This window comes from Ovis aries, chromosome 8 (genome assembly GCF_016772045.2).
Source record: "Ovis aries strain OAR_USU_Benz2616 breed Rambouillet chromosome 8, ARS-UI_Ramb_v3.0, whole genome shotgun sequence".
Lineage (NCBI taxonomy): Eukaryota > Metazoa > Chordata > Mammalia > Artiodactyla > Bovidae > Ovis > Ovis aries.
This window is the reverse complement of record NC_056061.1, coordinates 81,408,794-81,432,770: the sequence shown is the minus strand read 5'-3', so window position 1 is coordinate 81,432,770 and position 23,977 is coordinate 81,408,794. Positions and strand designations below refer to the sequence as shown.

Sequence of the window (23,977 nt, the reverse complement as noted above, 5' to 3'; positions counted from 1 at the left end):
TGTACATGCTTCTCCAGTTGTCAAACTTAATGGAATATGGAACCAATTAATACATTCAAGCGAAAAGAGGGGAGGTGGAAAAAACTCTACTAAAGCTGAATGAATTACTAAAAAATCATCGTAGAATTAGGTACGACTGAGACAACTGTAAGACGTAAGATGGATGGAGAAAGAGGTACCTATAAATACATCTTGTGTTAAAATGAAATGTATTTTTCAATGATTTGTTTTAACCAACTTGAGCACCCACACTTGTACTAGTAACCTCTAGAAAGCAGGCGTATGCGATGGTTCTTTACCGCTTCATGGATAGCGTACACAACTATTTTCCATATATCTTGCTCATTAGGCAGAAATCATCTCCACAGGCATAAAAGAAAAAGCCCCACATTAGGAGCAAGGAGATTCTAGGGCTAGTGGGTCTGATGTCCTTACATGAGTCTCATCTGCTACCTTTATAACACAAGAGAAATGAACTATATAATAATGTCTTCTGTGGCAATAATTCTATCATATTCTAAATTTTATAAAATAATATAATCACATTTAAAAAACATTATAATTCACCATCATTTTTAAAAAACCCTTCAACTGGATGGTAAGGATATTAAAGGATGCTAAGGAAATTTAAGAAAGTTTATGTTGTCTCATGTTACAACTCTCAGTTAAGAAAAAGCATTTCCATGGGGAAGAACTTAAATCTATGGTAAAGAATGGTGACATAACAACTGTGTAAAAAAGAACAATTTCAAATTTACAGTGAGACACATTACATCAAATGAACAACAACAAAAGCCATAAACATGATTTTTTTTCCTGACTACACTAAACAAAGGAAAACCTTTCAAATGAAGAACTTTAAAGAATCACTTTCACATTCAAGTGATGATAATTATAGCCAAGATTCAAGCATAATATCTCAGGATTGAATAACTGCCTACCAGGAAGGAAAAACAATAAACTGCTAGTAATTTTTTTTAAAGAAGTACAAAATTAAATCAGTTTGTATACTACTCTTTTCATACTACTGACAAGAAAAAAAGTCAAGATACCACATCTCCAAAGTGCTGCTTCCATCATTCATTATTGAGATAAAGGTAATAGTAAGTAAAACATGAAATTTTAAATTAGTACCTAAAGCTTGTAAACATTGCCCTTCAGTGCTGTTGTCTGTTCATAAATTGCTGTTTGTTCCCATTTCTGTCCTAATTGCATCTTTTCCTTTGTAGCTTCCACTAAGCCTTACAAGATGTTCTTAATCTTCTTAATCTTAGAAGCAATCCTTAATATTTTATCTGTCTCAAAAAGTTAGATAGTTACGAGTCTACTTGGGAATTCCAAGAAAGACACTGAATAAAAACATCCATGAGGAAACTTTACTTTGGGAAGGAATGTGCAAAAGAGGTATCAACTACACTGGGCAAAAGTGATCGGCTCCAACAAAACTTGAGTAGCAGAGTGCAGCATCTGTCTGCAGTTGACATCCATTCCAATAGGTTCCTTTACTCTAGATAGATCCATTACCATTCAATAACCTGGCTGAAAGCTGTTCCCTGATAAATTCTGCTCTACTAGCTGAGTCACACAGGCTCTGAGAAGCTGGACAGTCTGGAGATAATTCAATAATATATAAGGTCATTTACTTTGTTTTACAAAAACTACAACTTCTGCTATTCAACCTGTATTCTTGGTGCTTCATCTACAAGACAAAATAGCACAGTTGAGGACGACATTCTCCCACATCATGATCTGGTAAAGCAGAGTGTGTCTGCAAGCCTACAATGTGGGAAAGGCCTCAGTCTTCAGCTTCCAACAGTTTTCACAAACTGCTGGTCTGCCTGCATTCTCAAAATAATTACCTACTTATTAAATGCACAAAGCTAAAATGAAGTAAAACACTAACAACAAATCATATAAATAACTATGCAGATTACAGTGGAGCATTTTTATATACTTTTGTTAAGATTAGACATGGGTGTGACAAAAGGAAATGATACAAAAGGTAATACACCACTCTTTCATAAATTCTTTTTCCATAAAAATACCAATAACTAAGTGTACAGCATGTAAAAAATGTATCACTGGCTGCCTTCAATCCTGTCATTCAAGAATTAGTCATACACTCTCTCTCTTCACTTATATTACTACATTTTGCTAGTATTACAAACATTCTTTTTTGTTTGTTTTCCGTTCTTGCCTTCCTCCACTGCATTTACTGAAAAATATGCAGAAACAAGAAATGTAGATACTTCTAAGCTAACATTCAAAAGATATAAAGCATGCAACTCGGAATAGCTGCATACTGCATTTCGGTATAACCTAAAATACAGTCTGAATTTATGAGATTACAAATCACAAATACTGTCATCTCAAATAAAAACAATTCCTTTTACAAATGTTTTTTGCTTAATATGAGAATCTATTATAATATCTCCTTCCAATTATTATTTACTGAACTCTAAAAGGCACTTTTCGTTAATATTTAGATTGATAAAGCAAGCTGCCTGGATCTAGTTTCGTTGTGCTCATTTCTATCTGCTGCTTTAGTTTAAGGCACATTTTCCTTTATTTCACTTTTCCACAAGCCATAAAAAAAAAACTCATTTCTAATTCATCCGTTCGTTCAGCTTAACCTCTCTTCTCAGCAATTAAAGCACTCTGCGCATCCCTCATCTATCACACAGCCAGCTAAATAATGCATTGCGTCCCCCGCTCATCTTTTATCATCCCAAATGACAGGTATTAGCATATCTCCCCAGTCAATTACAGTGCAGCAGAATAATCACAGCATAATTGGGCGAAAGCCACTCTAATCACCAGCCCTGCAAACTCGCAGAATAAAAACTGAGTGGCAGTTCAGACAGGCCTTGCTCTTGTCCATGACTCTAGCCAACAAGCCTGGCAGATCTCCATTTCCTTCCTTTTCAAACTTATCCTTTAGGGAGGTCAACTTCTCCATACATTCTGTGTTTAAAAAAAAGAATGTACAAATACATGTGCATAAGCAGGAACTATTCACAAAATGCACATACACATCTTTATTAATACTTGTGATTCTATGTTTGCACATACTATTAAATAGCATACAGTGAAAAATTCCAGTCATTAAAAAAACAGTCATTTTACGAATGATATCACTACTTGACGTCATGACTAACATAAGGTAAAACAAAATATTCAATTTTTTATGAGATACTTATTTACCATCAAAATTGAAGCCCTTCCCATGTCTACATGGTGAAGATATCTTCTGTACCCTAAAAAAAAATCAGGATTTCCCAAATTCTTTCCAAATTACTCATTTGTCACAGGAAATACTTTTAAACTGAATATCTATTATTCTTATATTGTAGTAATATATAATATTTTTTTAAATTATGACATTAAATACAGGTTAACACAATATGATGAAGAAAATACACTTATATCTCAATAAGGGAATTAAAAATTAAATAAGTCAAAAATAGGAATGTGAGAAACTGGGAAGAAAATTACAAATTTAAGATGCAATAAATAAATATACATATTTTAAAATTCTGACAAATGTTCAGTAAATTTGTTTGAATACTTTCTAGAAGCTTACTGATTTTACCATGATATTTAATATGTAATAGCCCATCTAGGCCTATATTTAGTTCTCATTCCATTAATTTAATTTGGGAAGAGTGGAGGGAGTTTAAGAGGAATTTCTTAGAAAAATGTACGTGGCATCTTAGGAGGCAGCCAAATGGGCCTTAAATTGTAATGTGAAGCTAGAAATAAACGAAATTTTCCGTAGGGTTTAACTGACTTGATCACATAGAGCCTGAGACCTACAATTCCCTGTGCATCCTCCACTTCCTCCCCTGAATCATTCCTTTTCACATTTCCACCTAAGACCAAAGGAAAGCCATACCAAAGGTAGCTCTGGTCTGGAGAGAAGGTTCAGCTGGAGGCCAGTGCCCACTCGTGGGCAAAGTGGGCAACAAATCACAGCAGCAAGTCCTGTGACTTGGCATGTGGGGCCACACAATCATTGCACATTGCAAGGACACTTTGTCTGTGCGCAAATGAATAAATTATACATGGCAAAACTCTCTGCTTACTGATTCAGTGGTAGCCGTGACATCAGCAGATATCAGGAAAGTATTAAAATAGACCATTACTGCAATGAGGCAAATAAGATATATTTTTGACTTTTATTATTTAGAATTTGTGAGATTTTCAACCACAATTCTGCCAGACAATTCGGCCCTTAAACACACACAAAGACACTAAGGCAATTACACAATATCAAAAACCCAACTGCCAAAAAAACAGAGTAAAAGCAGAATTTAGACACAACAAATAGTCTCCCAGACATTTTGTTTCCTAATCCTGTTATTTTAAAATTATAATACGAAATGTTTTATTTGCATTATTACTTTAAGAACTCTGCATGTATTTGTGTTGGCATATCTTTGCAAATGTACCCACAGGATAGATTACTTCAGTTGTAAAATGGTAATTTTATTGCTTATTGGGGAATATTTGTTACAAGTATTTATCAGTGATACATCTGGTATGCAAGTTATTAATTCAACAGGTTTTTTTTTCCAAATCTGATTTTTAAAAATCATCTAATATATTCCTTAATTTATATAAATGTTCTACTTGGCTTTAAACATCTTCCAACATATTGGCTCTTTCAACACCAGTCACTTTGACATTCTCAACTGACTTGCAAAAATTGACATGACTTGGGTAACAGCCAGATTTAAGGGAAGAGGAGGGCTTTCACCATCTGAAGAAACAAAACTGGCTTTAAAATTTGGCATATGAGAGAATGTAAAACACATGCAATCAAAATCACCCCTCCGTCTCCCCTGAAGTAATTTCTTTGCTTCTTCCCAACAAAATCTAAAGCAGCTTGATGTTATTAATATGGTCACAGTAACTCTATGCTAAGGAATTTTCTAGGCAAGCCCAGAAACATGTCTCTAATCATTTGTGCACATCCCAATGAACAGGTGTTTGAGGGTGGGGATAAGGAGAATATACGCACATTTTATTATTACTAGAAAATTAAGTCCTCAAGAAATAGTGCCAAAGTAATGTCCCAGCAGAAAAACAGTCAATCAAATGCCAGAATATGCAAGTAAATAAGCTTTCTTTCAAGCATTAACTCCTCCCTCCCTTAAAAAGATCACTTTTGAGATCCACAGCACTTGAGGCCATGCTTCATTCCTAGTATCTTTTCTTAAAAACCAATGCAAGCCTGACAAAAGCAGGCATGAATTCTACTTGCCTCCACTCAGTTTCCCATATTCACCGCCTTTAGGGCAAACACTTTTGTACAAATACAGTTAGTAGATCTAGCGACCCATGCCATACAGTCAGGAAGTCCATCCAAAGAGTCTGCCCGCTACCATCACCTGACAGAGCATTTGGTCTAGAAGAAATGGAACTCCTATCACACTAAGAACCCACTTGGCCATGATAAATATTTCTGATTTTGTATATAATATCAGAGTGTATTCTCCATTGGGCTATGTGGCTTAGCAATTCCTTTCATGACAATTAAACTCTACAAACATCTTGTGATCATGTGATATTTCAAACAGAATGCATGGAAACATTCCAAATGGGATATCAGCTTTTAAATGAAAATAGTGTTTTCACTACTAAAATGTAGATCTAAAATTTATAGGAGAATCCTAATACATTGGACCGAGCCATGTGAAACTGCCAACACTGGACCATTTTTGAGCTGTAAAAATGTCAATTCTGTAAGATTCAATCTAATCTATAGTTCCAGTACTGGGAAGACTAAAAATAAGCACTGCTGTAATTTTGTATAAAGGGCACTGGCCTGGGAGGCAGAAGCTTGAATTTTTTCCTCTCTGCCACTAAGGGCCTAAAAACAGTCATGTTACCTCCCTCAGCCTCATTCATTTCGAAAAGAAACGGATTAATATTTTGGGTTACTTTTCCTCTTTGACAAAACAAAGAACAAATAACTGACCCATGAATCTAAGGCTCTATAATTAGTTAAGGTGGCTTGAAAGGAAGTTAAGACAGAAGATTAACGATGGCAGAAAATCAAATACCTATACTTTGTTTCTCTTTTAAAAATCTGTCCTGGCTTTATTTCATTTGTAAAATATGTTCTTGAACAAAAAGTCTCCTTTTCCCAAGACAATGACAATAGCTTCAACTAGTAGACACAGTGAGAAATCAGAAGAATAAAAAAATAGGATAGAATTGAAGATTCGACCTAATGAATACAGAAGACATGTAGCATTTTAGGGCTGAAAGAACATTGGTGATACCAAGAAATCAATTTTCCAATTTTATGCTATGACTTAAAATAAAAGTAAACTATAGGTGGTCTCACTTTAGATCAAGCAGTCTTAACTACAAAAGAGTGGGGCAAAGTTGCTGTTTCATAGTTAATCCAAATTCAGAATTTAGAGAAGACAACGCCCACCAACAAATGTCAAGTAACTCCTCTTTGTGGCCCTCGAGATCTTTCATCAGTGAGTCTGTCTTTGTCTCTTAATAGTACAAGCTTTGGCCTTCAAAATGTTCTGTTTTATTTTTTTTTTTCCTCTAAATTTTATATTCACATAAACCTCTAAAGATAAAGTTGGAGAAGAAGATAAAATAGCTTTTAAAAAGATAATTAAGTAAAATTATACCAAAATATTACAGATGAGTATAAATAGAACATTTTTCCCAAATCCTTTCTAAATAAGAAAAAAAGGACATTTATTTTAAAATCAAAGATGTAAGTGTTTAAACCACCAGCAGATGGCAGAAGGAGAGGCTGGGAAATTCTTTAACAAAAGAAGGGAAGGACGCAACATGGATTCCCCAATCCGGACTTGAGAACTGCTATGGAGTTGTTTTTCTTTTCTCCTCCTCTAGTCTTTCTTTTAAGGAGAAACAGAAATTCTTTTGCTTTACCAATACATCTCTCATTTTAAACTCAATAATTGAAACAGTAAAGAATAAGCTTGGTCCTTTATTCCTCTAAGATTTCCATTCATAAAAAATTTTAAATGCAAAAATAAATTCGTCATATTATGAAAAGTCATATGAGTTTATAAGATTATGAACTTCAAAAAGAAAATGTTTGCTGGTTTCATTTCACTGACATTGTTACCTGAAATATACTTTTTCACCTAAGTTTTATTCACACCCATCTTAGAGAGTTAACCAAGTAAATTCACTAGAAAACACACCTTGGTAAGAAGATGGAAAGAGATGAGAAGAACCAAAGTCAAATGGGTTCACAATTTTGTTAAAAGATATGTTTTTAAACAGAATATTTGTGATTGCTTTCATGTGGCTACATTAACAAAGAAAAGATATTTGAACAGGTAGAATCTCTTACCATGTAAAGTGAAATATTCTAAATCTGAAATACTAACTCATAGCCTGCCAGACATAACCCCAGGTAAATAAATGAATTAATGACCCACTTAAAAGAGTCACAACCAGAAGGATGCCTGATTTCATGACCCAGTTTAAAATCTTTCTGCTCTCAAAATCCAATGGGAAATGACAACCTTACTGCATTTTTTACACATTTTTCCCAAATAGAACATCCCCTCTGGTTTATGTTACTTTGCTAGAACAGCAAATTCCTTCTGTTCTCTACTAATCTGCTCTAATCCTCAGGACATTTCTTTTTTAATCAATTAAAACATTTCTAATTGTGAAATATTTTACGTTACAATGTCTTACATCATGTGAATTCTTGTAACTTTTTTTCTAGACCAGTTCTGGCCAACAGAACTTTCTTTCAAGTTGGAAATATTCTGTATATGTATTCCATCAATACAGTAGCTACTAAAGCTGAGAGCCGAAGAACTGACACTTTTGAACTGTGGTGTTGGAGAAAACTCTTGAGAGTCCCTTGGACTGCAAGGAGATCCAACCAGTCCATTCTAAAGGAGATCAGCCCTGGGATTTCTTTGGAAGGAATGATGCTAAAGCTTAAACTCCGGTACTTTGGCCACCTCATGTGAAGAGTTGACTCATTGGAAAAGACTCTGATGCTGGGAGGGATTGAGGGCAGGAGGAGAAGGGGATGACCCAGGATGAGATGGCTGGATGGCATCACGGACTTGATGGACGTGAGTCTGAGTGAACTCCGGGAGTTGGTGATGGACAGGGAGGCCTGGCGTGCTGCGATTCATGGAGTCACAAAGAGTCGGACACGACTGAGCGACTGAACTGAACTGAACTGAATGACAATGTAGCTACTGAAATGTATCTACGTAGTGCAACTAAAGAAATAAATTTTAAATTTAATTTAAATTAATTTAAATAGCCATACATGGCTAGTAATTACTGTATTAGACAGCACAGTTCTAGATGACAGAATATGTAGTGAGAACTGATTAGGCTGACTCTGTAAGTGGATTGTCCAGAAAAGAAAAATAGCAAGTGAACCTCCTCCCACTTTTCTCCAAGGTCACTTTTTTGGTTCTTTAGTAAAGGGAGCCCATTTAGAGATGAGCTCCCAAGCTTGTGTTCTAGTTTCCTCTTAGACCTTATGACAAGCAGTTAGATAGATACAAATTGCATCATAACTTTTACTTTTATATGAAGGAGGAAAATAGAGAGATTTTCGTAACGGTCAGATGTCAAAATAAAGGAGTAAGTCCAAAAGTAACTGAAGTCACTGCCAAATATAACCCTCCACAACATGGACAATTTTCCATAATTAAAAGTAACTTATTTTTAAAAAGACAAAATAAGTTTTACTTTTATTTTGAAATTTTGTTTACAGATGACTATTGCCTTCATCATTTGTAAGCTTTAAAGTTAAACTAGAATCCTATTCCATTTTCTAGAATACAACAGATTCAATTACAGCAATTATACCACAGAGTAGCAGAACACTAAATACAAAAGGAGAATATAAATTTGCATCTATTCTGGAATTTCTGCCTGGAATAAAATCATTCCAAAAGTTGTGTCAAGAATGTAAGGTCCATGGAAGCAAGGATTTATTATTCTTACTACCACATTCCCAGCACATAACATGTATCTTCCACAGGTATTTGTTAAAATGAAAAGCATTAGAATGACAGAATGAATTCAATGAATTCATTAATATCTTTACTAACTTAAAAATATTTAAGTTAATAGTGAAATAAATTAGAACCAACAAGTTATCAGTGTCAACCAGAATCATTCAACAGGCATTAACAAAGAGTGTGTTTTTCTTCAGTTGAGCTCTACAGAGTTTCAATATAAAACGCCAAGCAAGTATATTAACCCAAATTATGGAAAAATCAGTGAAAAAAATTACAAAATAGGGGGGAAAAGGCACAGTAATATGATAATATCAGGTTTTTTTGCTCTTAATCATCATGATTGTTAAGCAAGCAATATAATGATACCTAGTCAGCAACACTTATTCACTGCAAATCAAATGCAAGTCACATGGATAGAAAAGGGTGAACAATATCTTGCTGGGTCAAAAGGCCACGTAATGGAGCTGGGCCAGGTCAGACCATGCTGTCTCCCACACACAAAAGAAAAAAAAGAAAAAGAAAACCAAGTTGGCAGAAAAGAAATTCCAAATAAGTTGCAAAGGCAGTAAGTATCGTATAAGCTCAGAGGATGAGAGCTCAGAAGTCTGTGATACCGAGGGAAGAAGTCATGGTAGAGGAAGGGTAGGTATATAACCTGAGTCTAGAAGGAAAGGATGGAAAAGCGTTTGAGGGGAAGGTGAGGCATGAGGTTAGGCTCAGAGGGAGTTTAAGGACTCAGTACACCTGAGGCTTTGTTAGTTGGAGGTTAGAAGACTCCTTTCAACTTTGATGTCATGTTTTCCTAAGATACATAATCAACCAAGATGTGGACAAAAAGAAACATATAAGAGTAACAAACTTACTATTAACACAATAAATTTTAGGTGCCTAAAATAAATACTAAAAAATACTGTCAAGTGCTTGCATGCAACACCTAAAACATCCTGCATGCCGCAAGGAATATAGAAGGTCCTGCATGCTGCAACTAAGATCCGGCGTAGCCAAATAAACAAATGAAAATATTTTTAGAAAGAAAACAAAAATTATTGCCACCCAAGAGAATAAAAAGGTGAATAATATTAAATATTAAAATCTTGCTTCTTTATAATTCTTATTAATAGCTATCTACAACAACTGAGAAGGTAAAAGATTTATGGTCATGAAATGTTTAAGTTTAGATTTATTTAGATTTCTATAAGATCACTTAAGAAATTTATGGAAAAGTTATATTTTTCTTTTTCAATGACCCAAAGATATTTCACTCATTCTTCTTTTTAACTTCTCTACTACAAATTTCTTTGCAGAACCCATAAGCAACAAAGTGAAATTTTCTTTTTCTATGTTTAACAATTTTATATATATTTGCTTAGCTGATTTATCGGAGAAGGCAATGGCACCCCACTCCAGTGTTCTTGCCTGGAGAATCCCAGGGATGGGGGAGCCTGGTAGGCTGCCATCTATGGGGTTGCACAGAGTTCGACACGACTAAAGCAACTTAGCAGCAGCAGCTGATTTATCATTTCCCTAGTGGCTCGGATGGTAAAGTGTCTGCCTGCAATGCGGGAGACCTTTGTTCAATCCCTGTGTTGGGAGGATCCTCTGGAGAAGGAAATGGCAACCCACTCCAGTACTCTTGCCTGGAAAATTCCATGGACTGAGGAGCCTGGTAGGCTACAGTCCATGGGGTCGCAGAGTCGGACAGAACTGAGCGCTTTCACTAGGCACTAGACTAGGCATCTCATATCACTACCAGCTTTACTTAGTATATTAATGACAAAGAAGGCATACTTATCTTGTAAAAAGAACCAATCAATGTTAACTGTCCCTCAGATTCCTGATTTATTATTCTATAGAATTAAAAACTTTTTAATATATTCAAGTCTTAACCAGAGTTAAAGTCAAAATCAGCAGTTTACAGTTTGTAGAAATTTCCTTTCCACATATCTCTGCTCACTTTAAAATTCTGAAACATTTCTTCTGTTTACTGAAATTCTTGTTTGTCAAGTACACATACTTTTAAATTAACTAAGCATCTCACTAGACCTAGAAACAACCTCAAGGAAATCAGTTACCAAATTCAGAGAAAAAACAATCAGAACCACTAGGAATAGCTGAAGTATTTAATATACTGTGCAACAGCAACCAATTCAAATTCTAAGTTACCAGTGACCGAGATAAGCCTAACAAAACACTGAATCAGGATTTGTGTGAAATTAAGAATTGTGAAGCACAGACATTTCCCATTAGATTAACTTTAAAAAAATTCATCTTAAAAGAGCCACAACAGGCAGATAGTTTTGAATGACTGCAAAACTGTTTCCCGGGGTTACAGTCTCCCTACATTCATAAGTGGAAATAGGTTGTTTGGCTCCCAAGATGCTTAAGTCAATTTCTAGTGAGACTGACAAATTCATGCTTGTAGATATTAAGTATTAAGTTTTAGATTTTAGTTTGACTTGAGAGAAAGAGAAGCAAATAAGAAGCAAGTAATTAGATAGGGGCCATAAAAAGATAAAGAAATAAATGCCATGTTAAAGATCACTAAATGAATCAGTGACATATATGGGACAGACAGACACTCCTGAGGTCTACTCATCCACCAAGACGATGCCATTAACATGTTACTAGTAAGTCAGATACTTGAGTTATTTTTCCCAGTGTAAAGATAGGAAAAAAGGTCAACTGCAAATAAGTGATCAATACTGAATACCTAAATCTTTTAAGAAATAAGATAAAAATATATTTGCTGACTTACAGATAATGAAACAATAAAAATGTTCAGATCTGTCATTTTTAGTTCTATGTTTAAACACTTTGGAGTAGATACGCAAAAGTGAAAAGAATTCAATTCTTTAAAAATCATTCAATTACTGGAAAAAACTTTCAAATTGTGTTCCTACAAATGGACTGAAGGCTACAAAAGCAATCTGCTAGTTTAGCTACAGAACAAATGCAAAGTCATTACGCAGTAGGGTAGGCCATGGGAGTAGCTGGTGTAATCATCTTCCACAAGCCTGCTGCACACTCAGTAAGTACTAGGGATTATGGAGATGAGTCCACAGGAACTGACCCTACATGCTTATTAAACATGCAATGAATATTCTGCATGCATGCCGGTTATTAAGCAAAAACAATGAAAAATTCAGAAGATGGCCATATGTTAAATACTGCAAATCATACCGAATAAGCTCTATTTATAGTTAAAATTTTCTTTTAGTAGTTTTAGATATGGAGGCATAAAAAGCATTTTAAGGATACAAAACTTGTTACTTTACTAAATATTTATAAAGTGTTAATGTCTTTTACTTTTAGATTGTATTTCTTCATAATGTAATACTTTGTGCTAAGCTTATAACCCTGTAAACAGTTGTGACTTTGGTAGTATTACAGTGTCATCCACCTGTACTTGCAGCTGAACTTATACAACCTGTACAACTATGCAACTGCACTAACAAAACGTCAAGCATCTAGAAGGGAAAGCAAGGGTCAAGTAAGAATTCTCAAAACTTATGCTCTCAAATTGTCATCAACTATCCTCTGAAACTTTGACTTTCAAAGTAATCGATGGCAAATATGTGGTCCTTCTATATGAAAGTAAAGTCTGGCTCCCTTAGTAAAAAGTCCTCACTAGCTTAGTTACCTGGTTTAAGAATTACCAGCAACTATGTACTAAAGGTGTTTGCTATGACCAGTGCATTTTCTTGGCAAAACTCTATTAGTTTTTGCCCTGCTTCATTCTGCATTCCAAGGCCAAATTTGCCTCTTACTCCAGGTGTTTCTTGACTTCCTACTTTTGCATTCCTGTCCCCTATAATGAGAAGGACATCTTCTTTGGGTGTTAGTTCTAAAAGATCTTGTAGGTCTTCATAAAACCATTCAACTTCAGTTTCTTCGCCGTTACTGGTTGAGGCATAGACTTGGATAACTGTGATATTGAATGGTTTGCCTTGAGACGAACAGAGATCATTCTGTCGTTTTGAGACTGCATCCAAGTACTGCATTTCGGACTCTTTTGTTAAACATGATGGCTATTCCATTTCGTCTGAGGGATTCCTGCCCACACTAGTAGATATAATGGTCATCTGAGTTAAATTCACCCATTCCAGTCCATTTTAGTTCGCTGATTCCTAGAATGTCGACGTTCACCCTTGCCATTTCTTGTTTGACCACTTCCAATTTGCCTTGATTCATGGACCTGAAATTCCAGGTTCCTATGCAATATTGCTCTTTACAGCATCGGATCTTGCTTCTATCACCAGTCACATCCACAACTGGGTATTGTTTTTGCTTTGGCTCCATCCCTTCATTCTTTCTGGAGTTATTTCTCCACTGATCTCCAGTAGCATATTGGGCACCTAATGACCTGGGGAGTTCCTCTTTTGGTATCCTATCATTTTGCCTTTTCCTACTGTTTATGGGGTTCTCAAGGCAAGACTAGTGAAGTGGCTTGCCATTCCCTTCTCCAGTGGACCACATTCTGTCAAAATTCTCCAAGCCAGACTTCAGCAATACGTGAACCGTGAACTCCCTTGATGTTCAAGCTGGTTAAAAGGCAGAGGAACCAGAGATCAAATTGCCAACATCCGCTAGATCATCGAAAAAGCAAGAGAGTTCCAGAAAAACATCTATTTCTGCTTTATTGACTATGCCAAAGCCTTTGACTATGTGGATCACAATAAACTGTGGAAAATTCTTAAAGAGATGGGAATACCAGACCACCTGACCTGCCTCTTGAGAAACCTGTATGCAGGTCAGGAAGCAACAGTTAGAACTGGACATGGAACAACAGACTGGTTCCAAATAGGAAAAGGAGTACGCCAAGGCTGAATATTGTGACCCTGCTTATTTAACTTCTATGCAGAGTACATCATGAGAAACGCTGGACTGGAAGAAACACAAGCTGGAATCAAGATTGCAGGGAGAAATATCAATAACCTCAGAAATGCAGATGACACCACCCTTATGGCAGAAAGTGAAGAGGAACTAAAAAGCCTCTTGATGAAAGTGAAAGAGGAGAGTGAAAAAGTTGGCTTAAAGCTCAACATTCAGAAAACGAAGATCATGGTATCCGGTCCCATCATTTCATGGGAAATAGATGGGGAAACAGTGGAAACAGTGTCAGACTTTATTTTGGGGGGCTCCAAAATCACTGCAGATGGTGACTGCAGCCATGAAATTAAAAGACGCTTACTCCTTGGAAGAAGTTATGACCAACCTAGATAGTATATTCAAAAGCAGAGACACTACTTTGCTGACTAAGGTCCATCTAGTCAAGGCTATGGTTTTTCCTGTGGTCATGTATGGATGTGAGAGTTGGACTGTGAAGAAGGCTGAGCACCAAAGAATTGATGCTTTTGAACTGTGGTGTTGGAGAAGACTCTTGAGGGTCCCTTGGACTGCAAGGAGATCTGACCAGTCCATTCTGAAGGAGATCAACCCTGGGATTTCTTTGGAAGGAATGATGCTAAAGCTGAAGCTCCAGTACTTTGGCCACTTCATGCGAAGAGCTGACTCACTGGAAAAGACTCTGATGCTGGGAGGGATTGGGGGCAGGAGGAGAAGGGGACGACCCAGGATGAGATGGCTGGATGGCATCACGGACTCGATGGACGTGAGTCTGAGTGAACTTCAGGAGATGGTGATGGACAGGGAGGCCTGGTGTGCTGCAATTCATGGGGTTGCAAAGAGTCGGACACGACTGAGCGACTGAACTGAACTGAACTGAACAGACGTACAAAAGGTAAGTAAATCTAATAAAAAGCTACAGGTCTGGAAGACTGTAATTATAAAACTCTGTGACTTTTCCCTTCATGCTCTGTATTTCGGTGCAGCCAATCTATTCCTTATCTCACCCTCAGCTCTTCTGCCTTCCTTATCCTTCACATCTGTGATCATCAGGTCCCACAGGCCTCCTGCTTCAGGATCTTTCTCCTCTTCCACTGTGGTGGGTCAGGCCCACATCATCTTTCACTTGACTCAGTCAACTGCCCTTCACTGGTCTCTGGCAAATCCATCCTCCGCAAAGTGGCCAAAATCATCTAAGTTGCAAATCTAACCCCTTCTTGACTTTAAATTTTTCAATAGCTTTGCATTTTCTATAGGATAAAATTCAAAATTTCAACCTTAGATTTTGTCACAGGGGCGGAACTTAACTAATTTTAGTTCCCTCTGATTTTTTTCCACAAGTCCTCCTCTGACCTGAAAACAGCTCTCCTTTTTCCCATCCTCTCTTGCCTAAAAATCCAAGCCCTCAAGCTCTGTCCAGAGATAAACCTCCCAGAATGCCATCCTGCTCAGCTCACCAGACTCCCACAATCCCTGGTGTAATTCTAGCATGGGGATGATCGCCCACAGGATAATTTTTCTGTTTACAGGTCAAAACCTATGAAGTGACTATGAGCAACTCAAGGGCAGGAGCTGAGATTTAGTTTAATTATGACTGGAACATAAGGGCTCAATAAATACTAGGGATAATGAATAAATGAATGAATGAAGCTAGAGTTAGTTATGAACCAAAAACAGCATTCTGTGGTTGAATTTCACAGCCCCCAAACTGGAGGGAATTTCAGTAAATTCTATTCCAGGGCTAATTCAAATTTAAAAGTCAGTTGCTACTAAATAAAACCTTAAGCTCCCTGTACTACTTCTCATATTCTCTACATCAAAGAAAAAAGAAAAAGGAGACACTGCCATAATCTAATCTTAATCCCAATAAAAAAGAAATCTTAAATTTCGGGAAGATTTTAGGACCTCCCCATTTGATTAAAAAAAAGAAGTCCTCTCTGTTGAGCCTTCCAATCCCTTAGGGGAGCTGATGAAACCTATACAATAAGCTATATCAGACTACACACCTTGAGTCCAAAGGCAGTATCCTCCGAGGTCAAGACTTCAACCTGAAATCATAAGGAAAAAATAATTTAGGCACTATCAGACACCTTCTTTGAATCTAGCCACAGACACCAGAGCACAGGCATGGCCTGGAACTAAGAGTTTTGAGAAAGCTGGTATTTGATTTACATCATATGTCAAGAGAGCGAGATCTGTGAGTCTCTTCAAGAGTAGGGTATAAATCCAGGTCACTGCCCTGGGTTCCAGTTTTACAACAGGCTGAGCACCTATCAATATATTTGGCATCATGTTGAAGTGGTGCTATAAGTTCCTCAAAATGATCTCGGAGGTAGGAGAAATCGTCCTTCTTATTTAAATCACTAGATGTTGCATATACTTTTTGATCTTTCACAGACAGTGATGGGAAAGTTATGCTCTGTAAAGCAATTCCATCATGCTTTGAAGCTGCTAGTCATTTCTTGTCTCGCTCACATCAGAGTGGGTAGTCCTGAATCTCGGGAATGCTGCAGAGCGAGAGTTCCTGAAAGCAACACTCAGGAAAAGGCAGTCAGAGTCTAAGCAACAAGTTGTGAAATGATGGCAAAACTTCAAAATTGCCTATCAGTCTCACACACTAGAAGACAGAGCTCATTAACATGAATTTTAAGAGCTGCATCTAAAGTAAGATGTGTATTGATAATTACAGTTTTTTAAACATAATTATTCAGTCTGGTGTATAAAGTATTTGATGATTACAAAGTGCCAGTATATGGTGGAAAAGGGCAAGAAAAGAAAGCAACAGAACAAAGAATATTTTCTTAAGTGTCCGGGGAAGGCAGTGGGGGTGGGGCAATAATATCAAACTAGCTTGACTTCACTGTTTATTATTTTCTTTTATTTATTTTTAACTGGAGAATAATTGCTTTACAATATTGTGCTGGTTTCTGCCATACATCAACACAAATCAGCCACGGTTAGTTTTAAACATCTTAAAATTAGGCATTTGTAGTAGGCACTTAAGTAGAAGACATACAGGCCATCCAATGTATCTTGCAATTAAAAAAAAAATTAGCTAGGAGGAGGAAATATAAGATCATTTCAATAAGACTGTCATCCAGTATGAAAGTAAAGGGGTCAAAAAAAGAAACGAAGAAACAAACTGCTCCCTCCACTTGGTGCACTGAATGTGAGGCTCACCACAACCCGGTGTCTGACAGAGGCTGGGGCGCAAAGCAGGAGAAATGCATGACTGGCACTGAGAAGACGAACAGCCTAATTTCGATGAAAAAAGTATGTTGCTGATACCAAATGTGATTTTAGGATAAAGACTGAATATTGGATAAGTACAGCATGAAATCATTAAAAGAGTCACTGACAGCATGTTTGTTTACACTTAACTTTCCAAAGATGACTGTCGGAGACTAGATCTTATTTTAGACTTTAAGGAAAAAAAGGGGGGTGGTGGTTTCAGTTATTTGCAATTTACATATGTTTCAATTTCCTAAGTTGGGCCTTTCACTAGGTTACTAACGCTAAATATTTTTACATTAAAGCTTCTAATCAACATTTGAAGACTTTAAAGGAAAGCACAAGCAACAAATTTACCAAGTCTTAGCTACTTAGCTACATAATATGACATTTACTCTTGAATTATATATATACTTCATATCTGAATACCTCAGTGTTAGGTGCATTCACTCTTGATTTGATACGAATAGAATTTTTAAAAAAAAAACACATTATATGTTTAAATCTGCAAAAACCATATCTAGAGTGAGTTCTGCTTTTACTTAAGAAAGAAAATTCAATAGCAAATAGAAATTTGTATAAAGATATGGCTTTAATATATCTGACAACCTGAGATGACAGCAAACCAAAGCTTTCAAGTAGAAATTCAGGAACTCTCCAAGAAGCTTTGTCAGTAGATAGAGGCAAAGACAGACCTTGGGGGTTGGAGTAAGGGAGTGGGTCTCAAAAGTCAGCCTCATCCTCCACCCTAGTCAGGAGGCCTCAACATGATGTTCTGAAATTCCTAAGTGTGAACTAGTTTAATTAAACCAAATTTTAAAAATTTATGGTTTGTTCAAAAGCACTATGGTTTAAATACATATGCACTTTAGTTCACTATCCTTTATATTATGTTTCTATAAGATTTCAATTGTAATATCTATAAAAAACAGCTGATTTTTAAAACACGAGATTAACTTTAATTTAATAAAAAAGAAAGATTAAATTTAAATAGATTTAATTTAATAATAATGAACCAAAGGTTTTCATGCTATTTCTAAGAGTATTTTTTACCTAAGTTGGAAGGAATCCCCCTCTAGTGGGAGTAAGGGAGTATTTCAGCCTTCACACATGATTTTCAGGTGGTAGTAATTAAATTTCACTCTCAACAGAGATCAGCTAAACTTTCTGGTTCTTTTATAATAAATTTCAATCTTGTAAAAACAAAAATAAGATAAGTATTTTCTACTGCACAAGCCTAACACCTATAATTCCTATAAAAAGCCAGAAGTAGATTTGTGCTTGTATGATGGGAGTTATTATACAACCATCATCAGCAAATTTATATTGGCTATAAAGTAGTCTCAATTTTAAGTTAAAATAAGAATGTACAACTGAAAAAATCAGTACATTCTCAGTGTAAAGATTTAAGAATGTAGTGGGAGGATAGAGTGCTGACTGTCTGCATTTACCTTACTCATTAACATAGACTTTCTGGATATTTATTGCACGTTAGGCATGTACTCACTACTGTATGAGATAAAAAGTGAGTTTCAGTAAGATATTATTACCTGGATGAAATCTATTTAAATATTCACTTTAAAAATAAATTCAAATTCAGAAATGACTAGATGAGATCACTCATGGTGTCATTCTTCTTTTTAATCTTCAGTTTAGGGAGACTTCTCTTGTGGCTCAGCTGGTTCAGAATCCACCTGCAATGTGGGAGACCTGGGTTCGATTCCTGGATTGGGAAGGTTCCCCTAGAGAAGTGAAAGGTTACGCACTCCAGTATTCTGACCTGGAGAATTCCATGGATCGTATAGTCCATGGGGTCGCAAAGAGTCAGACACGACTGAGTGACTTTCACTTCAGTTCAGTCGCTCAGTCGTGTCCAACTCTTTGCGACCCCATGAATCGCAGCACGCCAGGCCTCCCTGTCCATCACCATCTCGCGGAGTTCACTCAGACTCACGTCCATCCAGTCCGTGATGCCATCCAGCCATCTCATCCTGGGTCGTCCCCTTCTCCTCCTGCCCTCAATCCTTCCCAGCATCAGAGTCTTTTCCAATGAGTCAACTCTTCGCATGAGGTGGCCAAAGTACTGGAGCTTCAGCTTTAGCATCATTCCTTCCAAAGAAATCCCAGGGTTGATCTTCAGAATGGACTGGTCGGATCTCCTTGCAATCCAATGGACTCTCCCAGAGTCTTCTCCAACACCACAGTTCAAAAGCATCAATTCTTTGGTGCTCAGCCTTCTTCACAGTCCAACTCTCACATCCATACATGACCACAGGAAAAACCATAGCCTTGACTAGATGGACCTTAGTCAGCAAAGTAATGTCTCTGCTTTTGAATATACTATCTAGGTTGGTCATAACTTCTTCCAAGGAGTAAGTGTCTTTTAATTTCATGGCTGCAGTCACCATCTGCAGTGATTTTGGAGCCCCCCAAAATAAAGTCTGACACTGTTTCCACTGTTTCCCCATCTATTTCCCATGAAATGATGGGACCGGATACCATGATCTTCGTTTTCTGAATGTTGAGCTTTAAGCCAACTTTTTCGCTTTCCTCTTTCACTTTCATCAAGAGGCTTTTTAGTTCCTCTTCACTTTCTGCCATAAGGGTGGTGTCATCCGCATATCTGAGGTTATTGAAAACTGGCAGTCTTAGGAAATCATCAAGAAAAAAGGTCACAGGTTTACCTAAATTAAAATTAGGATGTGATACCCAATGTTCTCCTTTTCCCCACAGATGCTGTAACAAATGCAAAGAAAACTCAATACTGTAATGAGAAGCATACGTGACAACACTAGGAGAGAGAACTTGTCAAGGGGTCTTGAGGTATAAGGTATAAAGGGATCTGTGTGGGCATCCTAGGTGGCGCTACTGGTAAAAGAACCTGCCTGCCAATGCAGGAGACGTACAAGACGCGGGTTCCATCCCTGGGTCTGGAAGATGCCCTGGAGAAGGAAATGGCAACCCACTCCAGTATTCTTCCCTAGAGAATCCCATGGACAGAGGAGCCTGGCGGGCTACAGTCCATTGGATCACAAAAGAGTTGGACATGACTGAAGCGACTGAGCACGCACGTGTGGGCTAACAAAGCAGAGACTTCCTAAGTACAGGATGAGGCCCTTTCCATTAAACTATGCTTCTTTCAGATGATGCTACAATCAACACTTTATAACATAAGTGCCTAAAAGGATTCCATTTGTAGAGAATTCCTAAAATCACTGTGGAAATTCAATCTGCAAAGTTCAGAAGCAGCTACACCCTTCATAGTTCTTTCATTCTAATCAAGCAAAAAGCCTTCAATTGGCTTTTCTCTCTACCAATTACTCTAACAAGCCCTCCCTCTGCCAAAATTAAAATAAAACACTTTAATTTCCAATCATTCTATTAAGAAAATAGGAAAAATGTGAATTCATGAATTTGGAAGTAGCAGTGGTTGTACATTACCCTTTCTTAATCACTTTCAAAGTCCTTTCTACACCTCTAAAGCAGAAAGAACAAATATCTAGCAGCATTTTCACGTATACATCGCTATATTTAAGACCGATAACCAACAAGTACCTACTATACAGCACAAGGAAAGTCTGCACAGTATTCTTTAATAACCTAAATGGGAAAAGAATTTGAAAAGAATAGATACATATATATGTAAAAAACTGCCCAAAACTACGTTCTGTTTTATAAGAAAAAGAAAAGATTTTAAAATCAGGATCACACTGTCACAAAAAGAAAGGGAACAAATGATGATGATTTATGATCACACACAGATTCTTACTCACAATTAATGGAATGCAAATTAAAACTTACATTATTCTATTTTCTCACCACAGATTACCAAAGATTAAAAAAACTAAGATGTTAATAATATTGACAATGATGTGAGAAATCACTCAGATCATGGCCTTGTGCTGATAAGAACATATACTGAAATAAAGCTCAATTTAGCAACATCCACCAAAATGTGTACGCATGTGATTAGGTGTTAGCCCAACAATTCCAGGATATCCAAGCACAAAAGCAAAGATATACAAAGTTGCTTACCACAGTTATCTGTAACAGGAAAAAGCTGAATACAACCACCCACAAAATGTTTACCAATAAGGGGATTTAATACCTTCTCATGCAGCTAAGCCAGTACTCTTGCGTGGAGAATCCCAGGGACAGGGGAGCCTGGTGGGCTGCCGTCTCTGGGGTCTCAGAGTTGGACACAACTGCTGCGACTTAAGCAGCAACAGCAGCAGCAGCATGCAGCTAAGGTTCGGAAAAGGCACTGGCACCCCACTCCAGTACTCGTGCCTGGAAAATCCCATGGACGGAGGAGCCTGGTAGGCTACAGGCCATGGGGTCGCGAAGCGTCGGACACGACTGAGTGACTTCACTTTCACTTTTCACTTTCATGCATTGGAGAAGGAATTGGCAACCCACTCCAGTGTTCTTGCCTGGAGAATCCCAGGGACAGGGAAGTCTGGTGGGCTGCCATCTCCGAGGGTGCACAGAATTGGACACGACTAAAGCAACTTGGCAGCAGTAGCAGCATTCAGAATTCAGCTAAGCCTAGAATATTATACTGCTGTTAAAAGGAGGTGAATCTATGTAGATAAGGAAAACTTTCCATGATGTCATATGAAGTGAAAAGAATCAGAACAGTGTACACTCTAAGATAATATCTGTGTTAAAAATAGTGAGATTCAGCCATATGACTGATAAAGACCATTTTGAAAAGATATGCAAGAAATACTTTAGTAACTGCCTCAAGGAAGAGACCGTTTTTTCACTGTATATCATCTTACAATATAATAAGAAATTTTTTCCACCAATACATGTGTTTTTCTTGTTCAATTTAAAGGAACTAGTTAATAAAATATGCAAATGATAACATTAAAAAGTATCAAATAAATTATTCAATGTCAGTAATAACCATAGAAATGTAAGTAAAAGTCTTACTCAATGCCTGTGTGTACAACTAGACCCCTCAACATGTGTATGTGTGTGCTTGCGTGCTCAGCTGCTTCAGTTGTGTCCAACTCTTAGTGATTCTATTGACTGTAGCTCGCCAGGCTCCTCTGTTCATGGGGATTCTCCAGGTAGGAATACTGGAGTGGGTTTCTTTAGGGGATCTTCCCAAACCAGAGATCGAACCCACATCTTCTGCATTGCAGCCAGATTCTTTACCGCTGAGCTACCAGGAAGCCCCAACACCTGCGATGGGTATGTAAATAAGACTAGCCTTCGCAGAATACAGTTTTCCATTATACATCAAAAGCCTCAAACATATTCACACCCATTTACCTAGCAATCTATTTGCTAAAGAAATCTTTGTGATCTGACTTATGATCAACTGTTTATATATTAGGTATATATAGTACATCTTTATTTAAAATAATGACAAAGTAGAAAAAAGCACAAACATAGGGAATGGTTAAAGTATGATATATTCATATGATAGACATAATCATGAATAACTCAGCTTTCAAGAAATAGTTTATAAATGCTTTTAACATATTAAAATTTAAAAGTAGGATTAAAAACAGAGACTTGGTATTATAAATATTTAAATCTATTCATTTGTTCCCTCCATGCCTTCTAGAATATGTGCAATGCTGGGAAATGTCCTGCCCATTCCAGACTTTATAATATTTCTTCATGCTTTCTTTTAATACATTCCACTTTATATTTTTTACATTTAAACATCTGATCTATCTGTAATTTATTTTGAAATAACAAGAGGAAGAGACGACTCAAGCTTTAATTTTCCTTTAAATAACTGTGATGCAGAATAATCCATTATTTTCTCCAGTGATCATATATACCATAGCTTTACCATGAAAGTGAAAGTGAAGTCACTCAGTCGTGTCCAACTCTTTCCGACCCCATGGCCTGTAGCCTACCAGGCTTCTCTGTCCATGGAATTTTCCAGGCAAGAATACTGCAGTGGGTTGCCATTTACATTAACATAGATTTTGCCTGTAATTCCAGGTAGGGATGAGAAAAATAAAATTATCCATGGCTCATTCAACCCAAAGGCAGGTGGAAGTGAAAGTAGAAGAACCTGATACAATCTGTAATCACAGTATTTGTCCACAGGTAAATTACTAAGAATTCAGATGCTTTAAAAAAATAATTTTTGCCTCAATTTATGTTTAAGGGGTAAAAATACTACTCTAAAGAGTGCTATGTCTCCTTTGGTTTATCCAAAAAGACCAATATACCAACTAGAACAATTACACACCGTTTTACCCAAAAGAAGGAGAAGCAGACATTAATAAACAAATTGATCTCCGAAACCATGCTGCAGGATTTACGACAATTTAGATTATAGGACTAGCCCTCTGTCCCCCACCTCTCTTCTTCTCCCTCTCACATAAGCACACAGACAGCTCACACTGGGTTGCAAAGGTTTAATTTCAGCAAGCAATGAATTTGTTTTGTCTTTTTAAATACTGTTATTATTATTACCACTATTATCATTATTATTTACTTTTTTGTAGTCTATTTAAAAAATGAACACTTAAGACATGTAAAACCCTGGTAGCATTCTTCTCTTATTATTCTCCTCATTCTCCTTATTAGCACGTACAGGCCACATGACAGCTCAAGGACACAGCTTGCAGAAACTGCTAGGTGTTTGGTTAGCTGGTAATAGAACTCACAATGATGCCTTCTACTGTAAAGTGCTCTGAGTAGAACATCCATTCTCTGAATGCATTTAAAATTAGCTAAAAACTTATACCTATATATGAAACCAATAAATATTAATAATAAATTTCATATGCAACCAAAAATCATTTTTGTTCTACTTAATACAGTGTACTACAATTTCAAGGCAAATGACAGATATGTTATAATTATACTTTTCACTGCAAGTGTTGTGATCACAGTGTCTCCTATACTAGAAT

At 36.8% G+C, this 23,977-nt stretch overlaps 1 protein-coding gene across 11 annotated transcripts in view; it reads right to left on the bottom strand.

Moving 5' to 3' along the window:
* ARID1B (AT-rich interaction domain 1B) overlaps window positions 1-23,977 on the bottom strand; it is a 424,945-nt gene that overhangs the window by 154,786 nt on the left and 246,182 nt on the right. For 6 of the 11 annotated variants that reach the window (XM_060419862.1, XM_042253667.2, XM_015097501.4 and 3 more), the window contains exon 5: window positions 15,863-15,904. The exons of the other annotated variants lie outside the window; for them this stretch is intronic. In XM_060419862.1, coding sequence (XP_060275845.1) covers window positions 15,863-15,904 — 42 coding nt within the window. The remainder of the gene's footprint in view (window positions 1-15,862; window positions 15,905-23,977) is intronic. 11 annotated transcript variants of the gene reach the window in all.